This window comes from Seriola aureovittata, chromosome 21, assembly GCF_021018895.1.
Source record: "Seriola aureovittata isolate HTS-2021-v1 ecotype China chromosome 21, ASM2101889v1, whole genome shotgun sequence".
In the NCBI taxonomy this organism is placed as follows: Eukaryota; Metazoa; Chordata; class Actinopteri; order Carangiformes; family Carangidae; genus Seriola; species Seriola aureovittata.
The window spans coordinates 8,622,771-8,644,099 of record NC_079384.1 but is presented as its reverse complement, the minus strand read 5'-3'; the positions used below and the strand labels follow the sequence as shown (position 1 = coordinate 8,644,099).

The following is a 21,329-nucleotide window of genomic DNA, read 5'->3' as shown; positions in this document are numbered from 1 at the left end:
GACAGTGTAATGACCTGGCGGGTATAATGGTGTGTCAGGATTCTGATTGCAACTTGTCACTACTACTGATTTTTTCTGGGTCGTACTGCAGCTTATACATGTTTGCATCGGACTATCAGTTCAATAAAAGCTTCATATTCCTATGAGAATCAGTGTTGTTCTACTTTCCCTTTTTCTATCTAACTGGACTCCACCTAATTTGGTGGCATATAAATTAATGAATGAGGTAACTGAGAGTTAATGCTCATTGATTAATAAGATATTTTCAAGTAATCACATAAAGTCATAATGACTTGATCCTTTCATAATAGTGATCATTAGGAATTCATGACACATCCTGGATGAAGTCATTATGCGTTATGCATTAGTTATGCATTACTTCAGCATGTGTTTTGTGTTACCAATGATGGCTAGCAAGACGAATATGGAAGAATCACAACATGCAGGTCAAACATCCGGCTGGACAACATCACATCCAGACCGAATGACTGTGAATCATGCCAATAAGAAGCTGTGGTGCAGAAGTGATTGTCTCGGTGAAAAGATCAGAACACAGAACAATGCCTGTTTACCCCTTTTACTTTAAATTGTCCAAATTACAAAATAATAACATGATCTCTACTTCATCTACAAAATAACATAATATTTATGACTGTAGTAAGCATCATTGATTTTTTTTTGCTCTAACAACCTTTTAGACATGCATACTGTTGAGAAATATAAAAATATAAATATAAATACATCCCATTAATATTCTTAATGAATCCATGACTAAGATTTGAAATATTTCATCATAAAAGAATTAAAATGCAGTTGAGTACGATAAGGCATTAAGATGTATCACAAGAGCTGTACAGAATCCTAGAGTAGAGGTATTATTTTTTTCTTAGTGTAATGGAGAAAACCTAAAATTAACTGTTTAATAAATCACTACTTTTTCTCAACAGGAAAAACACATTTCCAAAGAAAGAAAAGGAAGAAAGAAAGAAACAACTCTACAAATGTCAAGGTAACATATTAACACAAAACTGAAAAAGCACTCCAGTACAAAACCAGGATTTGTTTACAGCATACCTAGTGGTGTTGTCAAACTGCCATTGTACTTCTGACTTGTGACTTTATAAGCCCTTTCCTGACACCACACATCACTCACAATATAACTCAAAGCAACCAAAAAATATCCAATGGACAAGTGACCATTCTTCACATGATTAATGTGGAACGATAATGACTTGCGTTCAGAACATTATGTGCTATACAGAGAGTTAAATGACTAAATCTAATGCATAAGTGTCACTCATTGGACTGGTACATAGAGAAAACAAAGGACTATGGCAATGACCGTTACAATCAAATGAATGGCCAACGATGTTAAAAGTTTTCTGAATAAAATCAACACTTTTATAAATATCATTGTTTACAGCCAACTAACTTAGTGGAACTGCTAAAAGTTTCTTTTGTTATGACAGCTCCCTAACAATAAGCATGACTGAGCTAGCTTGTTTTCATGCAAAAGGTAGTTCTCAGGTGCAAGAATCGCCATGTCAGAAGCTGAAGTGTTGTTGATTAGCAGTTATGTTTTTTGTTTGTTTTTTGTTTTTTTAAATGGCCAGACTCAGAGAGGAAGACTCAGAGCAAGAAAATCCAAGAAATCTCAAACCCATTTTGATCCTCACTGAATCAAACAATAACAATTTAAGGTGCTTGACACTCCTGAACACAACTCTATTCTTACCTGTGTACTTTTAGGAAACAAATTAACAAGTACATCCCACAATACAATTACACACGGACCATAACGTGTATGGTCTTCTGTCCTGATCTAGAAACAGCCCTCTAGAAACTTAATAAACTAGCATTACAGCTTCAAATCAAATGTTGATTTTAGTTTTGTAGACAAACACGCTAGCATGCTAGAAGAGCCCTGACTTACACACACCCAAACACACAACTTCCCTTCTAATGTGTATCTTCCTTATGTTTTCCTAGAGCTACTCTCACCCTACTGCTTCTTTTTAACGCAAGCCATTTGGATTCTCAGTAAGTGAGCGGCAAAATGGAGGTAAGATCAGAGCTGGTGTGAGATATACAGTACTTGGTGCACTTGCAGAGAGCAGCCAATGCCAGGGTTGAGGGAAGAGGGGGAGAGAGAAAGAGAGAGAGAGAAAGAGAGAGAGAGAGAGAGAGAGGGCAGAGAGGGGAGAGTAATACAGTAGATGCTCACAATACCACAGTTTCATTAGAGTCTTAAATGCACAAGAGCATTCAGGAACATTTGGACGACACATCCATGTTTGTCGTTAGTGTCAGTGAACCTGCTGCAGCCACAGAGGTCCCTCTTTCCATGACTTCATCGCTCTATTAATACAGCTCTTCTTTTTCCTCCGTTTCTCCGACGCTCCAGCTCTGCAGCTCTGAGGTGAAACTGCTCTTGAGCGCTGACTGGTGTTAATCTCCCCCACCCTTAATCCTAACCTTACCTATAAGTGGGGACATGACAAAACTGAAACCGGATCAGCATCTACGAGTAACTTCAACCTTCTCTAACCTTGCCCTCTGTTAAGGGACTGAGGTCGTTATTGCTGCGCTCTCTATTGCTAACTGTGGGGCTGCGGTGCTGCAATGCTAGAGCAGTCTGTGACAAGCAGGTCCACCACCGTGTTACCAGTGACATACACAGTGGGTGCTGTCACCATGTTGCTAAGGGAGACGGAGCTGCTGGCAGCCACATTAGAGGTGATGGGGCTCGGGGCACCCTGGTTGTTGCTATGGGTGCCCATGTGCCCCTGGAGTTGGGTGGGCGTCTTGCAGTGGACGCCACACAAGTGGCAGACGAGTACGCCGCCAGAGGCTGTGCCGCCAAAGCCCCCTGGACTGTCCTTCCACTCCTGGCCATGGTGCTTCTGGGCATGGACACGAAGGTACGTCAGTGTGGTGAAGCCTGATGGAGGAGAGGAGAGTTATTCCAGCGAGAGACGTTAGAGCAGAAGTTCGCTCAGCGCTAAGCCAAACAAAGATCCAAGCAAGCAATTACAGGTGAGCATGGAATTATGTGCGTCTGCTCTGCTTTCTGTTTTATCATTATTACATTTTTAGATATCAAGGGAGACAAAGGATGAAACAGAAACAAGGGAGAGAGATGCAACAAAGGTTCCTAGTCAGATTCGAACTGAGGACCTTGTGGTTCACGTTCAGCATCCTAACCATAAACTTACTGCGGTTACAGAGATGGCAGGCGTGGTGCTGCGACTGGTTGTGCACCCTCATGTGATCTGTGATGTAAGCAGCAGACAGGAGCTTCCCACAGATGTGGCAGGGGACCTTCTCCTCATGGCGAATCATATGCGCACGCAAACGATCCTTCGTTGCAAAGCTGGACTCACAGGTCTGAAAAAGAGGAGGAGGGGACTGATGAGTGATTACTGAGAAATATAGAAAAAGTTAAATGCTGTGCACAGGTACGGGCTCTTCAACAGTCAACTTTTAAAGTCTGGAAAGATTAAAAATGTGTCAACAAAAAGCAATGTCAATAATCGTGTGTGAGATTTATATAATTTTCAGTTTCACATTTTATAACATTTAAATCAGCCGGCGTTCAAGTGACGCACTGAAGATGATGACCATTGTTCAACCACTCTTTGTGGAAAATAACATATAAACACACACATATATATATATATATATATATATATATATATAATGTACAGTATGTGATGAAGTATGTTTGTCACACATGTCACGAGTCTCGCTTTATCCAGTTCAGTTCATATTCATATTCTCAAAGGTCATTTACTCATGCCAACAGATGTCTGTATGAGTCAGGTGATGTATGAGCCAATGACCTTGACTTCACTGTTTACATGAATGGACTTAAAAACAGATGGCGTGTACAGTGAGGATATTTGGCAGGATGAACATGACGTACGGGGCATTTGAAGGGTCTCTCTGAGGAGTGCACCTGTCTGACGTGACTGTTGAGATGGTCAGGCCTTCGGGAAGAAAGAGAGGAAACAATTGGTGGTGAAGAATGTAGTACACATTAAACTCCTTACACAGTGTGACAACTTAAACCGTTTCACAGTATCACCTGGAGAACGCTTTGCCACAGTGGGGGCAGACGTAGGGTTTTTCCACACCGCCCTGGTGCGAGCGCACATGGTGGCTCATGCGGTCCTTCCTCTTGAAGCGCTGCTGGCAGATGGGACAGGAGAACGGCTTCTCGTCCGAGTGGGACAGGCGGTGGCGGTTGAGATGGTAGACGTCGCGGAAGGCCTTCCCACACGTCTCGCAGGCGTGGTTCTTTCTCACCGGGTTTGGGTTGGGGTTTGTGGGCCGCTGAGACAAAACAGACAAGCAGATAAACACACTCCAGAGTTTAGATGGGAAGCATTTTCCACACAGATCTGCCGTTATATACACAAAGAGAAATACATTCAGTGTCAACATTTTCATATTTTTATATCTTTTGTTGAAACCATGCAAATGCACACAGATATTTTTTGCCTGATTTGCACCAAAGTTGCATGACTGACTACTTCCTGCTGGACGTTAAGTCTTTATCTGCTTTCACACTGTTTGTGTTACAGAGAACATGCAGGGGAGCGTGGGGGGCTTCTAGCACAGTGTTTCTCAAACTGGGGACCAGTGCCAATCACTGGAATTTACTGGTCCCTGAACCAATGATTTTTACATTGATATTTAGTCAAATGTAACACACAGGAGACTTTCATTAAAATGAAATTATACCAAGCAGGTGACACACAGTCCCAAACTGTAAAAGAAGTTGGTTTAACCATCTTCATGGCCAAGCAGCTTAAGAAACAACATGCTTGAAGGTTTGGGGTTGTCGACAGCCATCTCCACAAGGCCCTGACCCACCTGTACTGTCGCCCCTGTGGCCATGACGACAGCAGCAGGAGGCGGAGCATGGGGGTTAACACTAGCCATTACGTTTGGCATGGCAACCCCTTCACCATCCTGACTACCCAGGGGAGGCTGCTGTGCACCCACCAGCACGCCGGGAGGGGCGAGAGGGGGAGGCGCGGAGAGGTGTAGCAGGGAGAGGGGAACAGTGGGCCTCTCCGCCCTCCCTCCGGCCCCCACCGCCATCACCGACGGGGCCGCCACCGCCACCGCCACCTGGCCGGCTGCTCCCTCCTTTGCCCCCTCCGCCTGCTCTCTGGCCCTGTCCTTCATGCGTACCCCAGTGTGGACCGACTGGTGCCGCCGCAGGTTGTAGTTGTTCTTGAACTGCTTGTTGCAGATGGCACAGATGTGGGGCACGCGGGTCGGCCGAGACACTGGCTTCACTGGACCAGAGGGAGGCGGGAGACAAAACAGAAAGAGAGAAAGATGATTATGTATTTTCAAAGACGTGATTTTCTAATAACAACAATTCCATTGAAAAGGAAACTATGATATGACACGATCAGGAGAAGGATAAATGGCTGATACTGAAGAATCAGTAAAAAGTTGAGATACAGCAAATAGAGCATCTATTTCCAACTCAATTGTGTTGGTAATATTCAGTTCAAGGCACAACGGAAAACTAATACTAAAATCATTAGCAGAACAATGTAGTAATGAATCATTTAAGTCATTTATCAAGCAGACAGTCAAACATTCAGCTTCTCAAAAAGTTGCTGCTTCCCTGTGTTTTCTATCACTGTGAATTGAATATCTTTGGGTTTTATACAAAACCAGCTGTTTGAAAATATGTTGGGCTCAATTCAAAGATTAAGCAACGGACTGATTAGAGGAACTTGAAAACATTCACAGTGGAGAGGTAGAAAAGTTTTGTTGTTGCAAAAATAAAGTTTTGCAACAACAAAACTGCTGTTATTTTTATGTCTGTAACTATGACTAACAGATTAATTGACTAACTGTCTCCAATGTAATCATAGGCTGCAGCTCTGCTAATCACCAAGGCTTAATCTTGTTTGGTTACTTAAATGTCAATGTACAGCAAGGTTACATGGGTTTATTCAAATATTTAAGTTAGGAAATTTCTTAGTGTGGAAAAGTAAAAGTATTAGGGTTTAATAACAATGATTATATATACATATATATATATATATAGATATACTGAACACATTAATATCAAGAAACATTACAATGCTGTTGAACGTGTCATGTGCTGGATGACTGCTTGTCTATCATATCCTGAACATTGAATTTTGGTGTCTGTATTTGCAAAATACAATTTCATCGAGTGGACTTTTTGACTTTACTTGAATTTTTAGATCCAAATTGAACTTGTAGAATCGAAGCAATTTGCTTGTCTAATTGTTTTTGAACATCAGGCACTTGAACCTGACCTCTGAACATTTCAGCGAGGGGAATTCAGACCATGTACAGTCAGACAGATAGTTTCTGAAGTGTTTAGAAGTGATTACATTTCACATTTTGGTATTCAGACGCTTATAAGATTCACATCTCTTATGGACATTCCCTCCATGTGTCCCGTCTTTCCATCTGTCTCTACCGGGCTTTTATCACCTGACTGAGTTCAGCACAGACACTGGATTATCCAAATCAGATTTCACTGATGTTTTTCACTCTCATCAGCTCCACAGGTGCAGAGTGCAGTGCAGTGTCCCTCACCAGGCAGGGGTTCCTCACTGAGAGCAGCAGTGTCCACAGTTGAAGGAGGCTGTGCTATGTGCTCTGTGGGTGGGGTTTGGGGAGAACTCGTATGCACTGGCATGAGCTCTGATTGGAGGCTCCCCTCCACTTGGTTTTGGGTGGGAGTATTCTGGAGAAGCAAGTAGAAGGCCATCACCAAAAGTAAACACAAGTCACAGCATTATCTTGAAGGTGCTACGTTGTCATACAAGATGTGAGGACTGCAGGACACCCACTGAGTGGCCTGTGAGAAAAGGCGCGCAGTAAAAATGAGAAGCAGAGAGAAACACAAGGGCCAATAATGCCTGCTCAACAAGCCTACCTGGAAGAGAAAATTGCTCCAAGCAGCATCCATTTTGCGCCACAGCGATGGAGATTATAAAGTCAGCTCCTGATTGAGATCGAGGACCGCAGCCTTTGCATTGTTTTGATCGGCCCACCGATGATGATTGAGGCGCAAACAGTCGCCTGTCCTGCAGCAGAAACGACGGGCTCCTGGATTCTCTTGAAAAACGTGAATAAAGTCGTCTGCAAAAATATGCTTTTCTCATTGAGGTAGCCTAATGCTGTCAATTAAAATGCACGCAGCTGTTGACTAACGCAGGCTGCCGTACACAGGCAGGAGTGGAGCAGGCCAGGTCCAATAATGGCCTGTTTCTCTTTGACTTTGGTTTCTAACTTTAATTCATTAAACACTAATCTCACTGAAACGCAACATCACCCAACAAAACTGCTCTCAAAAACCAAAAAGAAAATCGCATATTACAGTATCACACTTTAGCAATAAACATAAACAATTCTACGTGAAATAAATGCATTTTTACGCAAGAGAACAAATATGGGTTATAACACACGCATCTGGTAGCACAGCAGGTCATGCTTTGTTTTTAATTTATGAATCTATTTTTCCGATTTCCCCCAATAGGCCAATCGGGTGTTTGTCGAAGCCTCGCTGTTGGATTCAAGCCCTGACCCCGGCGAGCGGCGCTCTCGCCGGGCCGCAGCCTATCGCTCCACCTCGGCCGTTCAGCTGCGAGGATGTCATCTTTCTTTTTTTATCGCCCGCTCTCCCTCCTCCCTCCCTGTCTCTTTCTTCCTTTTCTTTTTTAATTCCTCTTTCTTCTCCCCCTCCTCTCCTTTCCTCGCACCGCTATGTCCCACTTGCTCTTAAAGGGATAGGGTTTCCTCTTTGGACACCCCCCTCTCATTTCCGTCTCCCTCGGCGGAGCCTGTCCTCTCCCCTTCCTTCCTGGGATTTTCGGCCGACACAAAATGCACTACAGTGTTTTTTTTTTTTTCTTTCTTCCTCAGGCCAGCTGGAACAGATCTCCCGCACCGCAGAAAACAGCCAGAATGACTTTCCATTAAGGGAGAGATGACAGACGCATCTTAAAGGGCAGTGCGCACAGATCCTCCCAGTCAGCCCATAATAATGATGTCAGAGTCAGATATAGTACACAGGACGAATAGCAGCTCAGGATACACACACAATAGATGAGAAATAGATCAGGATAATTGCGTTTGCGTTATATAAATACGGATAAGAAGATAATATATGAATATGATAGTGTTATTAGCCTATTTATAATTCCAAGGAGTGAGAATCTATAATAAACAATAAACTAAACCTGAAAGATTGCTGGATTAATTGATTAGTCAAGAGATCAAAATTTACTAGCAGCTACTTTTATGATTGAATAATAATTTGAGCCACTTTTAAGTTAAAATCCCCCAAATCTACTGGTTCCAGCTTCTGAAATGCAAACTGAATATCTGATAAATAAAATAAATTAATATATTTTAATGTTTATGCTGTGAAAAATTGCACTGAGCATATATATATATATATATATATATATATATATATATATAAATATATATTTTAATTTTTTTTCCTTTCAATTTCTGTCATATTATGGACAAATAATTCATTGAGAAATTGAGAAAATGTTGATCAATAATAAAATAATCATTAGTTGTTGCCCTACACAAGGATTAATGCCCATCATCAAACATTTGCACTATTTTCCTACTAGATTTCATATTACTAAAAAATAACAGGCAGACTGACTGATAAGTAGAATAATTTAATGTTGCAGCTAATGATTATTTTTGTTATAGATTAATCTGTTGATTATATTCTGGATTTAAAGAAAAACAACACAACAATAACTTCTTCACAGTTTCCCAAAGCCCAGGTTGACATTGTCAGATCAAACAGTCAGCAGTCAGAAACAGCAAATGTTCACATTTGGTATTTTTATCTTTAGAAAAATTGGTTTGAATGAAGAATTAACTTCTGTCAATTGACTTATCTTGTTTCAACTCTAAAAGAAGTTAGTTGCAGCCCTGTAAAAAACATCTTCATTATATTGTCATCAGAGCAAAGTATTTCAAATCCAGACAAATTAATGTGTTAATATCAATTTATTATCTTTTTTTTAAATTACTTTTTAAAGCACCCCATTTCTTTTCCAATACATGTGTTAAGACCCTTCTTCCTTCTCCTCCTCAAGCTTGGATTTGCTTGATTTGAATGTTTAATAAGGATTTCAACCCCCCCCACCCCTCCCCCCTCCCCCTCCACAAAAAAACAAAACAAACAAAAACTCTGTAATACACAGATGAGCCTGTGTTGCTTCCTGTGTTGCTTCTTCTTCGTCTTCATCCTTCATTCAGGCATGGCGCAGACACTGAGACTCCCCTGCTCTCGCCACAGCCTCTGACACTGACAACAACCCGTCTACAAACACTACCACACTGACTTCCCCAACACGAAGGCCGTCCCGAACCCGCCAGTCTTAGTTTATATAAGGAGTTTATGCATGCACTGAGATTCCAACCAAGCATAAAGTAGTAGGTTATACAGGGAATTGTCTTGAGCTGGTGTTTCTGAGTCATACAAACAGCAGGGTGATTATCTTTTTTCTTATTTTTTTTTTTTAAATTAAAATTGTTTAAAAAAACAAAACAAAAACCGAACAAACAAACAAAAAAAAAAAAAAAAGTCCAGTTGTTTGTGAGCTCCCTCAAGAAAATCACAGCCCACAAGAACAGAGAGCAAAACCTTGTGGCCTCAGGAGCATCATGTGCCTCCTGCTCATGAAACACTGATTGGTGTCTGTCTGTATCTGTGAGGACGGGCTGCTCCGGTCACTGCTGCTGTGCCGGCACAAGAGGGTGCACGTTCACAGCAGCTCAGTCGACGCCCGTCCTCCCTCCCTCACTTCTTCTTCTTCTTTCTCTCCCTCTTCTTCACACACTTCCAGCTTGTTGCACTGGTTGCATGCTGCACCCTTCAGCAGTCAGATTATCAACACGGATTTTGCACTCTCTCTCTCTCTATTTTTTTTCTCTCCATGCTTCCTCTCTGAGCATCTGTGTGGAAAACTTATTCCTGAACTGAAAACAAATAAATACAAGGGAAAACCAGCATTTACATTCCAGTGGCCAATTTTAAAATCTTTTTTTTTTTTTTTTTTTCCTATAAGAGTCCAGAGGAGGAGGTCAGAGTTCATGTGAATAGTGGGGTGTCGCTGTTGTAGGAGTGTCTTTTAAAATTCAATTGTTTTGTTGTCTAAAAAAAGTGGCCATATAACTAGACTTTACCGCTCGACACACATACATAAATCATTAACAATTATTAATAATCCCTTATTAATAATCATTAATACCTTGAACACACACCATACCTGACAATGCAACAGTTTGTTTTTTTTTATCATCTATTTTTTTGTACAGTCAAAAGTGGGCCCTTTTCTTCTCGCAAGAAAATGTGAACATGATTACAACAACAATTACATCAGGATTAGTTAAGGTAATATTGACACCTATAGAAAATGCAGTCGGAGTTGTCGCTCTAAATCTTGAAGTCAATACTCATTTGAATATATCAAAATTACTATCATTATCTTTGTTACTCTATAAAACCAAATGACTTGTTTTTGTTTTTAATATTCCCATAAATATGTACAGTAAAGATCAAAAATGTGGGACAAGTGATCTTAAATGCCAGTGAAACTTGGACAGGTACGGTACATTTCAAATGTGTTTGGTCATGTTTACAAATGGTTTTTTTTTGTACATCTATTTCATGCATTGGAGTGACTCCCATAGACACCTATGTTGTTTAGATACTCAATATGTCATGGATGCCAGAAAGCATTTTTTTTTTCTTTTTTCTTTTTTTTTTGTATTTTGTATTTGTACATGTCCTCACAAACGTTTCTCCTCCTCATCCCAGCTGAATTTTTCTTTTAGAACGGAGTCTCTTGCCTTTACAAACATTCTGTGGATTCGTATTCGGCTTTAAATCATCTTGCAGTCATCAAATAAAAATTTTGATGGGCACGACATCCCTTTAAGAACCCCTTAAAGGCATTGGTGACGTTCCAAGCAACTTGTTTTTGTGTTTTTTTACACTTAATACAAAAAAAAAATTCAACAAAACATCAACAGTTGTAAATCAATAAAAAGTGTTTTCCAGTCTCCACCAGTCTGGAGACTGAAGTAACCCATCTTCTGTGATTCTCCCCCTTTTTTTTTTTACCTTTCTGGAGCCCGAGTTGCGAGTGCTTGCTAGATAATATCTGGACACTACAGACTACATACAAGCACATACACAATGCAAAATAACCCCATCACTTTCCTTTTTTCTTCCCCCTGTCCTCTCTCTTTCTCCATTCCATCATAGAACATCATAGAAGAAGACATGGCTGCTGTCCCCCTCTCTCTGCAGCTCAGGGAGAAAAAAAAGGCTAAAAGTCCCTCCTTTCACACGTCCTATCTCACTTTTATACAGGCGGTAACAAAGATAGAAACATTAAACAGAAACCTCCTCTTTTTTTTCATCTAATATCACCTTAATCCAGTGGTATTACAGGTGGTTACATTCCTCCCTCCCTCCTTTATACCTGTGAGAATGGGAGAAAACCTCTCTACCCACCCTGAGTCTAAAGAAGCAGGGTGCAGCTCAATAATGTCAGTTTGTCCTCCCTCTGCCGCAGATCTCTTTGCCCTTCTGTGAATTAAGAGGAAAGAGCGATATCCCCAAATCCTCTGCATTCCAGCTAATCTGAGAATCGAGATCAGTCCAAGAAAAGGTGCAAGGCAAGGAGGCAAGCTGAGAGTATTGAGGTGCAACCTGTGATAGCTACCTTCCTAAATCACTCCCTCCCTTCTTGCTACCACCCTGTCCGCTCTCTTCCTCCTGCTGTCTAAGAGTAGGAGAGGTGGGAGCCATTAGAGATGTGAGAGGTGACTGAGGTGCTTCGGCTCAGGACTCCGTCGCTGCCCCCGGCGCCTCCGGGCCCCCCGCCGGACGCCGTTCTCCTCAGAGGCTGGGGGCTATTCCTCAGGGCCATCAGGCTCGGGGCACCACGCACACCCAGCCCACCGCCACCATATATCCCCCCCTGCGAGGAGGAGGAGGAAGAGGAAGAGGACGACGGGCCGGAGATGGACGGCGGGGCAGGCGGCGGGGGAGGTAGCATGGCCAGGGACTGAGAGGAGGAGCGCGAGGGCAGGTGATGGGAGAAGGGCAGGGGGTGTGGGTGGGCCAGGTCACCGCCGGAGCCTCGCACTCCGGCCCACTCCCGCTCCCTCTCCTTCTCCCGCTCCCTATCTCGATCCCGCTCCCGCTCGCGGTACAGCTGCGGTGTGCTCTGGTGGTGGTAGTGTTGGGGCAGGTGGTGGCGCTGGTGGTGGGAGGAAGACGAGGAGGAGGAGGAGGAAGAGGAGGCGGAGGAACGGGACGAGTGGTGCACCTCCCTCCCGTCCCGCCCCAGCCCCAGGGCCATTCCCAGGCCGTGGGAGGAAGAGGAGGACTCGCTCCTGCGGTCCCCTGCCCCGCTGCTGCTACCGATGCCGCTACTGCTGCTGCTGTTGTGGCTGCGGCGGGAGTGCTGCTGCGGGGGCATGTTCTGAGGGTGCATGCCGTGGCTCCAGTGGCCGGCAGGGCGGGAGCTGGAGGGCGGGGCATTGGAGTAGCCCTGCTTGGGGTAGGCCTCGCTGGGGATGCCTGTCAGTGCCATGTTGCTGAAGCCCAGACGCAAGCTCTCTGAGTCGAAGGACTCGATCTCGCTGGCCTGCCGCTCCAGGAGGGTGCGGATGCGTTCTGAGCGCTCGTTCTGCAGGGACAGCATCTCCTCCTCGATCTAGGAGAGGAGAACAGCAGCGGAACACACGACAGAAACACAAAGTCATTTTTCTAGATTTAGCATTTGCAAACCTCAACCTCATCTGGAAGTCATTTTAATTACTGTAAACCATCCGATTGAAAGTTCATTCTCGACCTTAGAAACAGCAACGAGTTTAACATAAGGTCTCTTCCGTAGCAGATGACGTTGCTCAATTGTCATGAAAATGTGGATTATGAAATGTGTCTTTATTTTTTTCAGAGGAAGAGCATGTGATACAAATGAAAGCTCCAGGACATCTACTGTCTGGACCTTGTGGTGGGATTGTTTTTCATCAACTGCTGTTTTTAGGAGCAGGAATGAACCTTCCATCTTATTTTTTAAGCTAACAAGGCTAAAGGTGCTAAAGTGTCATCTGCTGAAGAATGATCGTATGATATGACTGAAAGCTCCAGAACAGCCCCTGAGAGGACCTTGTGGTTAAAATAATCATTAAAGGTGCTGCGGTTGTAGAAAACTTTATAAGTAAATTGTAGAACAGCACAGAGTTACATCTGAATCTTGCAAAAGCTAACAATGTTAAAGCTAACATCAGCAGTCCGCTGTTACCTTACTTTGAAAAGAAATGATATCCAGTCTTCTCTTTTAGCCTAAATCAATTCCTAAAACTCACCAAATTCTTGTACTACATTTTTAAGATTTTCTTTCATAGCAGTGACTCTAACCCTCTGCTCCAGCAGCGCGCGGCGGATGGACACCCTCTGCTCCAGGTCCTTGACCTCCCTCTCGTGCTGTGTGTCGGTGTGGATCTTGATCTTGCTCTGGTAGGCGTTGAGCAGCTCCAGCTCCTGCTGCAGCTGCATCCGCAGCACCTTGTACTCCGCTTCCTGGGTCTCATCCAATCGCAGCTAAGAGGAAAGAAACAGGAGGGAACGTGATGAAAATGGATTTGGCGGGATTGTAAGAGCAAGAAATTTTTGCTTTAGTGTCGCAAGGGTAGAGGAGGAAAAGCTTAGAAAGTTTGACAAACGTAAAGAAAAGAGAGAGGGAGGGAGATGCACCAGAGAGACGAGGAGAGGATCAGGAGTGTGAGTGTGAGCAGATGGGTTTGTTAAATGAGTGTTTTGTCTCATTTGTGCCTGCAGACACTGAAAGGACTATTTAACAGGATGAAGTGAAACTATTTTTTTTTCAGTGTATATGTGAGAAATTGTCAAATAAAATCACAACCAAGTGGATTTATTTCAAGCTTCATTGCATATTTTACTCATGAACTAAAATGCAGATATAATTTCAAAATGTGTGAATATAAAAAAAAAAAATAAAAAAACTGTAGAAAAGTTATCTGAATAAATCACAAAATGTTGAACTACTGTGACCTGTGTGTGTCGCCTGTCTTACAGCCTGGCTCTAGAAAACAAATTAAATCTATTTTCTACATTTAAAATACATCTAAACGAATACTCTGACCTCAGGACTGAGTTTAATCAGTGTGTGGGAAACGTTTCCACAAAGACTTTCACCCCAGCAGGAGTAGATGTGCGGACAAACAAGGGCAGCAGGGATTTGGCTTACTGGGCTTACATGGCACGCTGCCATGTGAGGTAATTAAAGAAGCACAGGGCGTTATGTCATTGAAGGGAACACAACATTTTATTATGTCCCATCTTATTCCTACTACGTGTCATTAATTTAAAAGTTTGGGATTTGTGTGCGTGCAAGCCCCACGCTAAGAGGGCAGTTAAGAGTCTAATCATAGGGACTGTACAAAAATGATAGCAGTGGGGAGGGGGGCTGAAACTTATATTTTCATACTTTACCTGAGTATTTTAACAATAATTGTTTCAGGTGTGTCATTAGTTGCAGTTTTACATAAAACAGTAAAATGCAGCTTACGTGTTAATGCATTGATAATAATAATCTTCCAGTTTCAGGGGACATATTTCTGAATTGGGTACTTTTACTTTTGATATTTTTAGCCCATTTTCCTAATTATACTTAAATACTTTTAGTGAATTAAGATTTTCAATGTAGAAACTTTATGTGTAAACGAGTATTTTCACGCTGGTATTAGTACTTCTAAATGAGTAAAGAATCTGAATACTGTGTCCACCACTGCTCCCTACCTCCCTGCAACAGCTGTTTCTTAAAACTGATTTTAATTATCAGTTTAATTTTAATTATGGTTCTACCAGCTGGAGTTACTGTAATTGTAAGGTGTAAAATGGAGCCCAAATACAGTTTGTTGTTCTTTGCGCTTTATGGTCCAAAAAAGACAAAAAGGACAAAAAAATACTTTTTTCCGACATAATTATTTTTGATGTAACTGCTAATTTCACAATAAATATATTAAATGAAATATAAGTCTGGGGTAAGAAAAAACTTTCCTACTAAACTCTTGCTCTTCACAAACAACTGTTCTTCAAAAACAGACAGAAAATTCATCAATAAACTATTGTGAGTTATAGAAGTGCAATGCTAAACTGATGGAGTTCTCTGTTAAAGATACTGTATGTGGAGTAATGTATATATGTGGCTGGAAATTAAAGTTCTACGATGTGGCTGGACCTCCAACACATTTTCTTTCTTTAAGCTGTCATCTCTATTTAGTGTCTATCTCCTGAGGCAGGTCAGGTAATGATTATTTCTCCCAAATATTCAGGGGGAAGAGATGTTTTGGAAGAGGAAAAAGGATAGTGTAGATCATTTGGTATAAAACTGAGAGATGAGGGTTTATGTGGAGATTAACACCGAGGGACTGGGAGGAGGCTGGTTTGCGGGCAGACAGGCAGGCGGGCGGGCGGGCAGGAAGGCCCCCAGGCCAGGCACAGCAGTGGTGGTGTGGTGTGAGTGTGAAGTGAACGACGTCTCCTTGCCTTACTCACAGCCTGTGTGGACAGCATATCATTGATGGAGTGGTCATACTGCTCGGCCAGGATGGCCAGCTTACGAGTCTGCTCATCCTTCAGCCGCTTCAGCACGGCCTTGTGGTCCGACTTGGGCGTGTTCTCCAGCAGGTGGTTGCGCAGCGCCTTGTACTGACGGGTCTGGATCTTACAGGTGTCCTGGAACTGACGCTTAATCTGAAGCTCTTTGGACTGGAGAGGAGAGAAGAGAGATGGAAGCAGCTGGGCTAAAGAGCTCCTGTGGTTTTATAAATGATTTGCAGCTCAGTCAGGAAAAGGTGAGTTTGTACTGATCGAACCACATCCACAGCATCCTGGGGAGAGATCAGCTGAACTTTTGCATGTTAATCTCATAATACATAATACTTACATATGTTTTTTTAACTGTTGCTTATGTCGTGAAAATCTTATGTTATAGAAAAATACTTAAATACTTACTGCCTGTTTCTTATCACTCAATAAAAAAAATGACTTAACCTTTGAATTAAAATGACTATACACTGATCAGTCCCAATCAATATTGGTTTGACTTTTAAAGGTATTTACATACACCTAATTATAGAGGTTGAGCTATAGATGAAAAATAAACCTTCATGTGCATTTGTCAGGTGATGAATACTGAGCAGGGCTATTTAAATTCAGTGTTTGAAAAGAAATTAACTAAAACATAAGAATTAACTTAAAATCTGTTCCAGAAAAAGATATAATTTAAAATTCTTATTCCATCCTTCCATGCACATTATATATATATATATATATATATATATGTCAGCTCACATCCTTCATTTCAACCTTATATATTGACAGAAACAATTGATTAGAAATTGTTCTAAACAAAGTCTGAGAACCTGCTGGCGTTATTTTTAGGTGAATTGTACACAAGGGGAGGGGCGCAACAGATGACAACAGAGATAAACTGAGTGATGATACAGGAGGAATGATGATGAACAAAATGGTAAAAGGATATTTCTTTACAATAAGCTTTGTTGATAGATCAGGGGAAAAGTAAACAAATGAAGACATGGTAATAATGGAAACAAAAATCATAAAAACAAACAAGACAATGATTTTACACACAAAAGAATTTATTTTTTTGTGTAAAGAAAAATCTGGAAGTATGACAAAATATCTTTCTATGCCTGCGAGTACACAGCCATACAGTATGCCAACAAACACTCATGCAGCTAAAATGAGAATAAAGAGGACAACAAAATGGCTGCCAAACAGAATGCAGTACTAGTCTTATAAATACTGCATAAATTAAATAAAAAAAAAAAAAAAAAAAAAAAAAAAAAAACTCAATGTGATATAACTCTGTGGAAACTCAAACACTCAGACGGTGTCACAACAAAACAGAATACAAACATGTAAACATACACAGAGGAACAGGAAATAACTGATACTGGAACACAAATGTAAAACCAATGGCAAAAAAAAGTTACATTCAAATAAAACAATGTTTATAAAATGTTTTTAAAGCTAGACTTCCCAAACAGAGGTCACTCAAAAAGAAGTGCCCTACTTTTTTGTTCCCCTGGGTCAAAGTACAGTTAAGATTGACGTTTCCTACTCAGTAATATTCCTCCATGTGAATGGCTCAATTGACAGGGAACTTTTTTTTATATAATCAGCATTTTAACCGGACTTCCCTTGCAGACTAGCAAATTTTTAAATCTTTATATTGACAGACCTATGCATGACAACAACTGCAAATTTTCCAACTAATTTTGGTTCATTTTACTCAAATGTGCACATCAGAGAATTTTCAGTCCTAAAATTTGCAACAAGGTATGAGATAAAAACTGCACCATGTCAACTTTCATTTTGGTCCGACTGATGTAGAGCTGAAACAATTAACTGACTGGTTGATTGACATAAAAATGAAAAATAATTGATCTGTTGTGATCTGTTCTCCTACATTTGGTATAACTTCTGAATGGTCTTCGAGACAGTGCAAAATTAAACATAGGTCTGCCATAACTGGATATCTTCTTTCACATTCAGTAGTTTCTTCAATCTTTGGACTTATTTTATGATTGCATGTCTCAAAAGATTGTCTATGGCTTCATATAAATTAAACTTACTTGAAATATTAAATAGGCTTTTATTATATTATACTTTTACTACTCCAAGTATATCTGTTTTCTTATGTGTCCACCATAAATTCAGGATATGTCACTTCACAGCAGACTATTAACATTTGTGTAAACAGCTGTAACTAGGCTCTCAACTGCTGTAGATTCATATGATTATTAAGGGGAAAAATATCTAAATGTTTACACGGTAAATCATAACAAGATTATTGCAAAAAGCGCAATAAAAACAGTTGCTCTAACTAGAATCTGAAATATAATGATTTCACCATCTGTAAATAATATCTATTGATATCTAAACATGGAACAATGAACTGGGTGGGTTTTATATTCCAGCTAAATGGCCCCAGTCTTTATTATTTTAAGTCCAATAAAGTAAGACCTTCTGCTAACCATCTTCCACTTCCACTTCTAAACATAGAAAACATGTTTCAAATAATAGTGGATCTCTTCATGTGGTCCTGGATATTTCTGCTCAGCTGTTTATTGCACTTATTTACTAACTGAGAGCTAGTGTTCAGGGTGATGTTAGTGAAATTATTAAGCATCTTTTTTCTTCACAGTATTCAGCATTGGGGAGTGGAGTTATAGCCATGAAGCTACGCAACACTGTAATATTTGTTCTGGGCACTGAGATAACAGTGCGCAAATGAGACCCTATGAAATAAGACCACTATAAAGAAAAACAAACCATTGCACAAAAACGGTCTTAAAAATAACCATAAAAACATTTGTCTTACAAATTAAGAGCAAAATAATAAAATTAAAGAAACTTTAAGGAACTTTTACAAAAAGCACAATAATGAAATGGGTTTGGTACAGTAACCGTGGTGTCAACTGCAGGTTTACATTTGCAGAGCCCACTGATTCAACAGTACGGCTTGTGTGCACACATAATGTACGCTTATTTGGATGAGCTTCAACAGCCAAAATCACTTTCAGCCAGCGCACACAGATGCACAGATGTGTGTATGTGTGTGCAGGGAAAATACACCTCATCTTTAAGAAATGTGACCAAAAACCAGTCTGGGAATTATGGAACAAGAGAGACATGTGGGCCCAAATCAAAAAGACACACAAACAATGGTTGAACAATGGAACATAGAGCACAATCATGATCACGCTCACACACATGCTCATACATACACTCACACACACACACAACCAGCAGCACATGTTCCAACGCTTTCCTTCGATTTGTCTTGCACTCTTACTATCTCCACGGCCGAATTTTCCCCCTGACAAACCTTCCAGATGAAGTTCGTCTTAACCCACACTCCCACCTGCCGTCCTCGCGAAACATCCTCTCCCTCTCTTCCCTCCTCTGTCTCTCCCTCTCTCTCCTCCTCCTCTCACTCTGTCTCCTCTCCCTCACCTCCCTGGGCAGCAGTCGGGGCAGTCTGCTCGGGACCTGCTTCTTCAAGAGGCCCAGAGTTTGGAGTTTGATCCGGACACTGAGCGGGAGCTTTTTAAGGGCCTGTCTAGCTAGCTTAAGCACTACAGAGTTAGCTAGGTCTGCAAGGACCCCAAGGGGGCGTCTACTGAAACGCCTCACCCAGAGCAGGCCCCTGGCCAAGGGAGAGGCGTTACAGCAGCCAGCCTGATACTCTAAAGGCAAGCTCTTCAGGGGGACCGGGATTTTGGACTGGCGCACGCCCCAGTTGCGCCCTGCTTTGGGAAACATCTCATAGAGGTTACGCTCAGCCATACCGCCCAGGACTGACTGGCACATGGCAAACAGGGGTTTGGGGAGGCGGAAAAGGACTCGCATGCAGAGGCGGTTGACTTTGCGGGGTGCGCGCTGGAGGAAGTCACGGGCCGGCCTGACAATCAGCACCACCACCAAGTAGAGGGAGAGGAAGAGGGAGGGAGAGCTGAGGAAGGAGGCTGAGATCAAAATCATGGGGATGTAATAAATCCCCAAACTGAAGGAGAGTCCTAAACTAAAGATGCCGCTGGCCCAGAGGCTGAGCGACAGGTAGGTGGAAAGAGACAGAGAGCAGCAGGAGCGAAGGAAGAGGTATGAGAAGAAGAGCGCCAATAGGGCGAGCTCAGCAGAGAGAATAACTGAGGCCACCGAGGGAAGAGGCGGGGAACGACGCAGGGAGAGGAGGAAGATGGAGAGTAGCAGCAAAGTGAGGTTGGAGGGCTGGGCAGCCACAGAGAGTGAGAGGAGGAGGCAGATGGCGTGAGAGAAGAGTGAGGGGAAAGAAGTCTGGGTGGGGGGAGGGGGAGGAGGGGTGGAGATGGGTGTGGCCTCCAGCTCCTCCGGGGTGTCAGGGAAGTAAAACTCAGAGAGCTCATCGGTCTCTCGTTGACGGTGACGTCTCTTTTCTGGGGATGGGAATGAGATGAGCTCTGAGGGACAGCCGTCAGCCACGCCCCTGCCCTCTTCTTCATCTTCATCAGTGTCTACATGTGCAGTTTTACTGTGGTCCTCCTCGTACTCCCACTGCACTCCCTCTACTTCCCTCACCTCTGCCCCTTCTTCATCTATTTTCCACTCCTCCTTCCCACCCTCATCTTCTCTGTCATCACTTCCCTTTTGTCTATTCTCATCATCAGCCTCATCTTTCCTTTCAGGGACACTCGCTCCCTCCATCTCCTCTGCTCCTGTAAAACCTTCATCTTTGAATTCCACCACCGCTCCATCAAGCTCATCCCCAACATCATACAACTCCTTAGCTACCACGTCCCCCATCTTTTCTATCTCACCCTCCGCCTCCACTTCTACCACCCCGGCCTCACTGTCCGAGCTGCCGCTCGGCCCCTCTGTTGTGTGGCTCTCTCCCTCCTCAGGAGACCCCTGGCTCTGGGTGCTCTCACTCACTTTGAGGCTCTTCGGCTGTTGGCGGACCTCCACGGCGTGTTTCTGACGCAGCTCCTGCTCACGCCTCTTGTTATACTCCATCTGGTTGGTGAGCTCCGTCTGGTGCTGCGTGCGGATAAGGTCGGCCCGCGTACGCTGCACCAAACTCAGCTGGCGGAACTCCAGCTCCTGGGTGGACTCGTGGTGACGCAGCAGCATTGCACACTCCAAGTCCTTCAGAGTCTGCTTCTTGTTCAATTCCTAGAAAAGAGAAGATGATGATGAGAAAGAGACAGGAAGGATGTTATAATACCAGGACTATGCACGGGCAGCCTGCCAAAGTACATCTGAGTATGTGAGATAGATAAGGTTAGGGTTATATACTTCTTATATATTACATTTTTTTTAGATATTTAGACATATTTCTTATAATTAGTATCAAAAGACATTGTTTATATTTCATACAATTTTAACAACACCAATAAGAGGTGTTGATTCAACAGCCATTTTTAAAGGGTAGCAGTGAGCAGTGGTTTTCGTATTGGACTAGATTTTATTCAAAGATCTTTCTAATGTTTTGTCTATTCCCTGAATACACATGTGAAGCACGCCAAGTATATTTCTGATGTGTTGGAAACAGTGGAAACCCATTCCACCTCTCTTTTAATCTTTTATTTAAAAGTCAAAAAAAGAAAGTGCATTATTTATGACAACTCAGTGCAGGCCTCACTGTGTTGGAAAATGGTATATTACAAGTATA

The 21,329-nt window shown here is 42.3% G+C and overlaps 2 protein-coding genes and 2 long non-coding RNA genes across 8 annotated transcripts in view; 2 read left to right on the top strand and 2 right to left on the bottom strand.

The window, feature by feature from the left end:
- Positions 1–561: 561 nt before the first annotated feature.
- On the bottom strand, positions 562–7,556 carry mazb (MYC-associated zinc finger protein b (purine-binding transcription factor)). 2 transcript variants are annotated; one of them, XM_056365989.1, is made up of 7 exons: positions 6,947–7,556; positions 6,604–6,754; positions 4,879–5,309; positions 4,088–4,335; positions 3,926–3,989; positions 3,216–3,387; positions 562–2,941 (listed from the first exon to the last, which is right to left on the bottom strand). In XM_056365989.1, exons 1-7 carry the CDS (start codon positions 6,977–6,979, stop codon positions 2,598–2,600), a joined length of 1,443 nt encoding a protein of 480 aa, XP_056221964.1. In that variant the 5' UTR covers positions 6,980–7,556; the 3' UTR covers positions 562–2,597. The 2 variants fall into 2 exon arrangements, with proteins under 2 accessions (XP_056221964.1, XP_056221965.1); XM_056365990.1 differs by having other exon boundaries at positions 5,011–5,309.
- On the top strand, positions 6,998–9,745 carry LOC130162321 (uncharacterized). The gene is made up of 2 exons (XR_008826264.1): positions 6,998–7,138; positions 7,550–9,745. It is a non-coding gene; the product is annotated as an uncharacterized LOC130162321 (long non-coding RNA).
- The window catches only part of taok2b (TAO kinase 2b), a 27,420-nt gene continuing 14,782 nt past the window's right edge, over positions 8,692–21,329 (bottom strand). For 2 of the 4 annotated variants that reach the window (XM_056365978.1, XM_056365979.1), the window contains exons 17-20: positions 20,591–20,830; positions 15,647–15,859; positions 13,487–13,669; positions 8,692–12,779 (exon numbers count right to left, since the gene is read on the bottom strand). In XM_056365978.1, the coding sequence (XP_056221953.1) occupies positions 11,841–12,779; positions 13,487–13,669; positions 15,647–15,859; positions 20,591–20,830 (1,575 nt within the window). In that variant the 3' untranslated portion in view covers positions 8,692–11,840. Of the gene's footprint in view, positions 12,780–13,486; positions 13,670–15,646; positions 15,860–16,298; positions 20,831–21,329 lie in introns of those variants that run through there. The other 2 variants (XM_056365976.1, XM_056365977.1) reach the window with 2 other exon arrangements.
- LOC130162322 (uncharacterized) lies at positions 12,786–14,134 on the top strand. Its single transcript, XR_008826265.1, has 2 exons — positions 12,786–13,259; positions 13,502–14,134. It is a non-coding gene; the product is annotated as an uncharacterized LOC130162322 (long non-coding RNA).

What these genes read in the sequence shown, in the direction of transcription:
- mazb (XM_056365989.1), bottom strand. Translation starts at nt 6,979, where the DNA reads ATGGATGCTGCTTGGAGCAATTTTCTCTTCCAG. An exon ending in CCACAGGGGCGACAGTACAG is followed by an intron (nt 4,336 to 4,878) that starts GTGGGTCAGGGC and finishes GTTTTGTCTCAG; the next exon opens with CGGCCCACAAACCCCAACCC. An exon ending in TGTGGCAAAGCGTTCTCCAG is followed by an intron (nt 3,990 to 4,087) that starts GTGATACTGTGA and finishes TTCTTCCCGAAG; the next exon opens with GCCTGACCATCTCAACAGTC.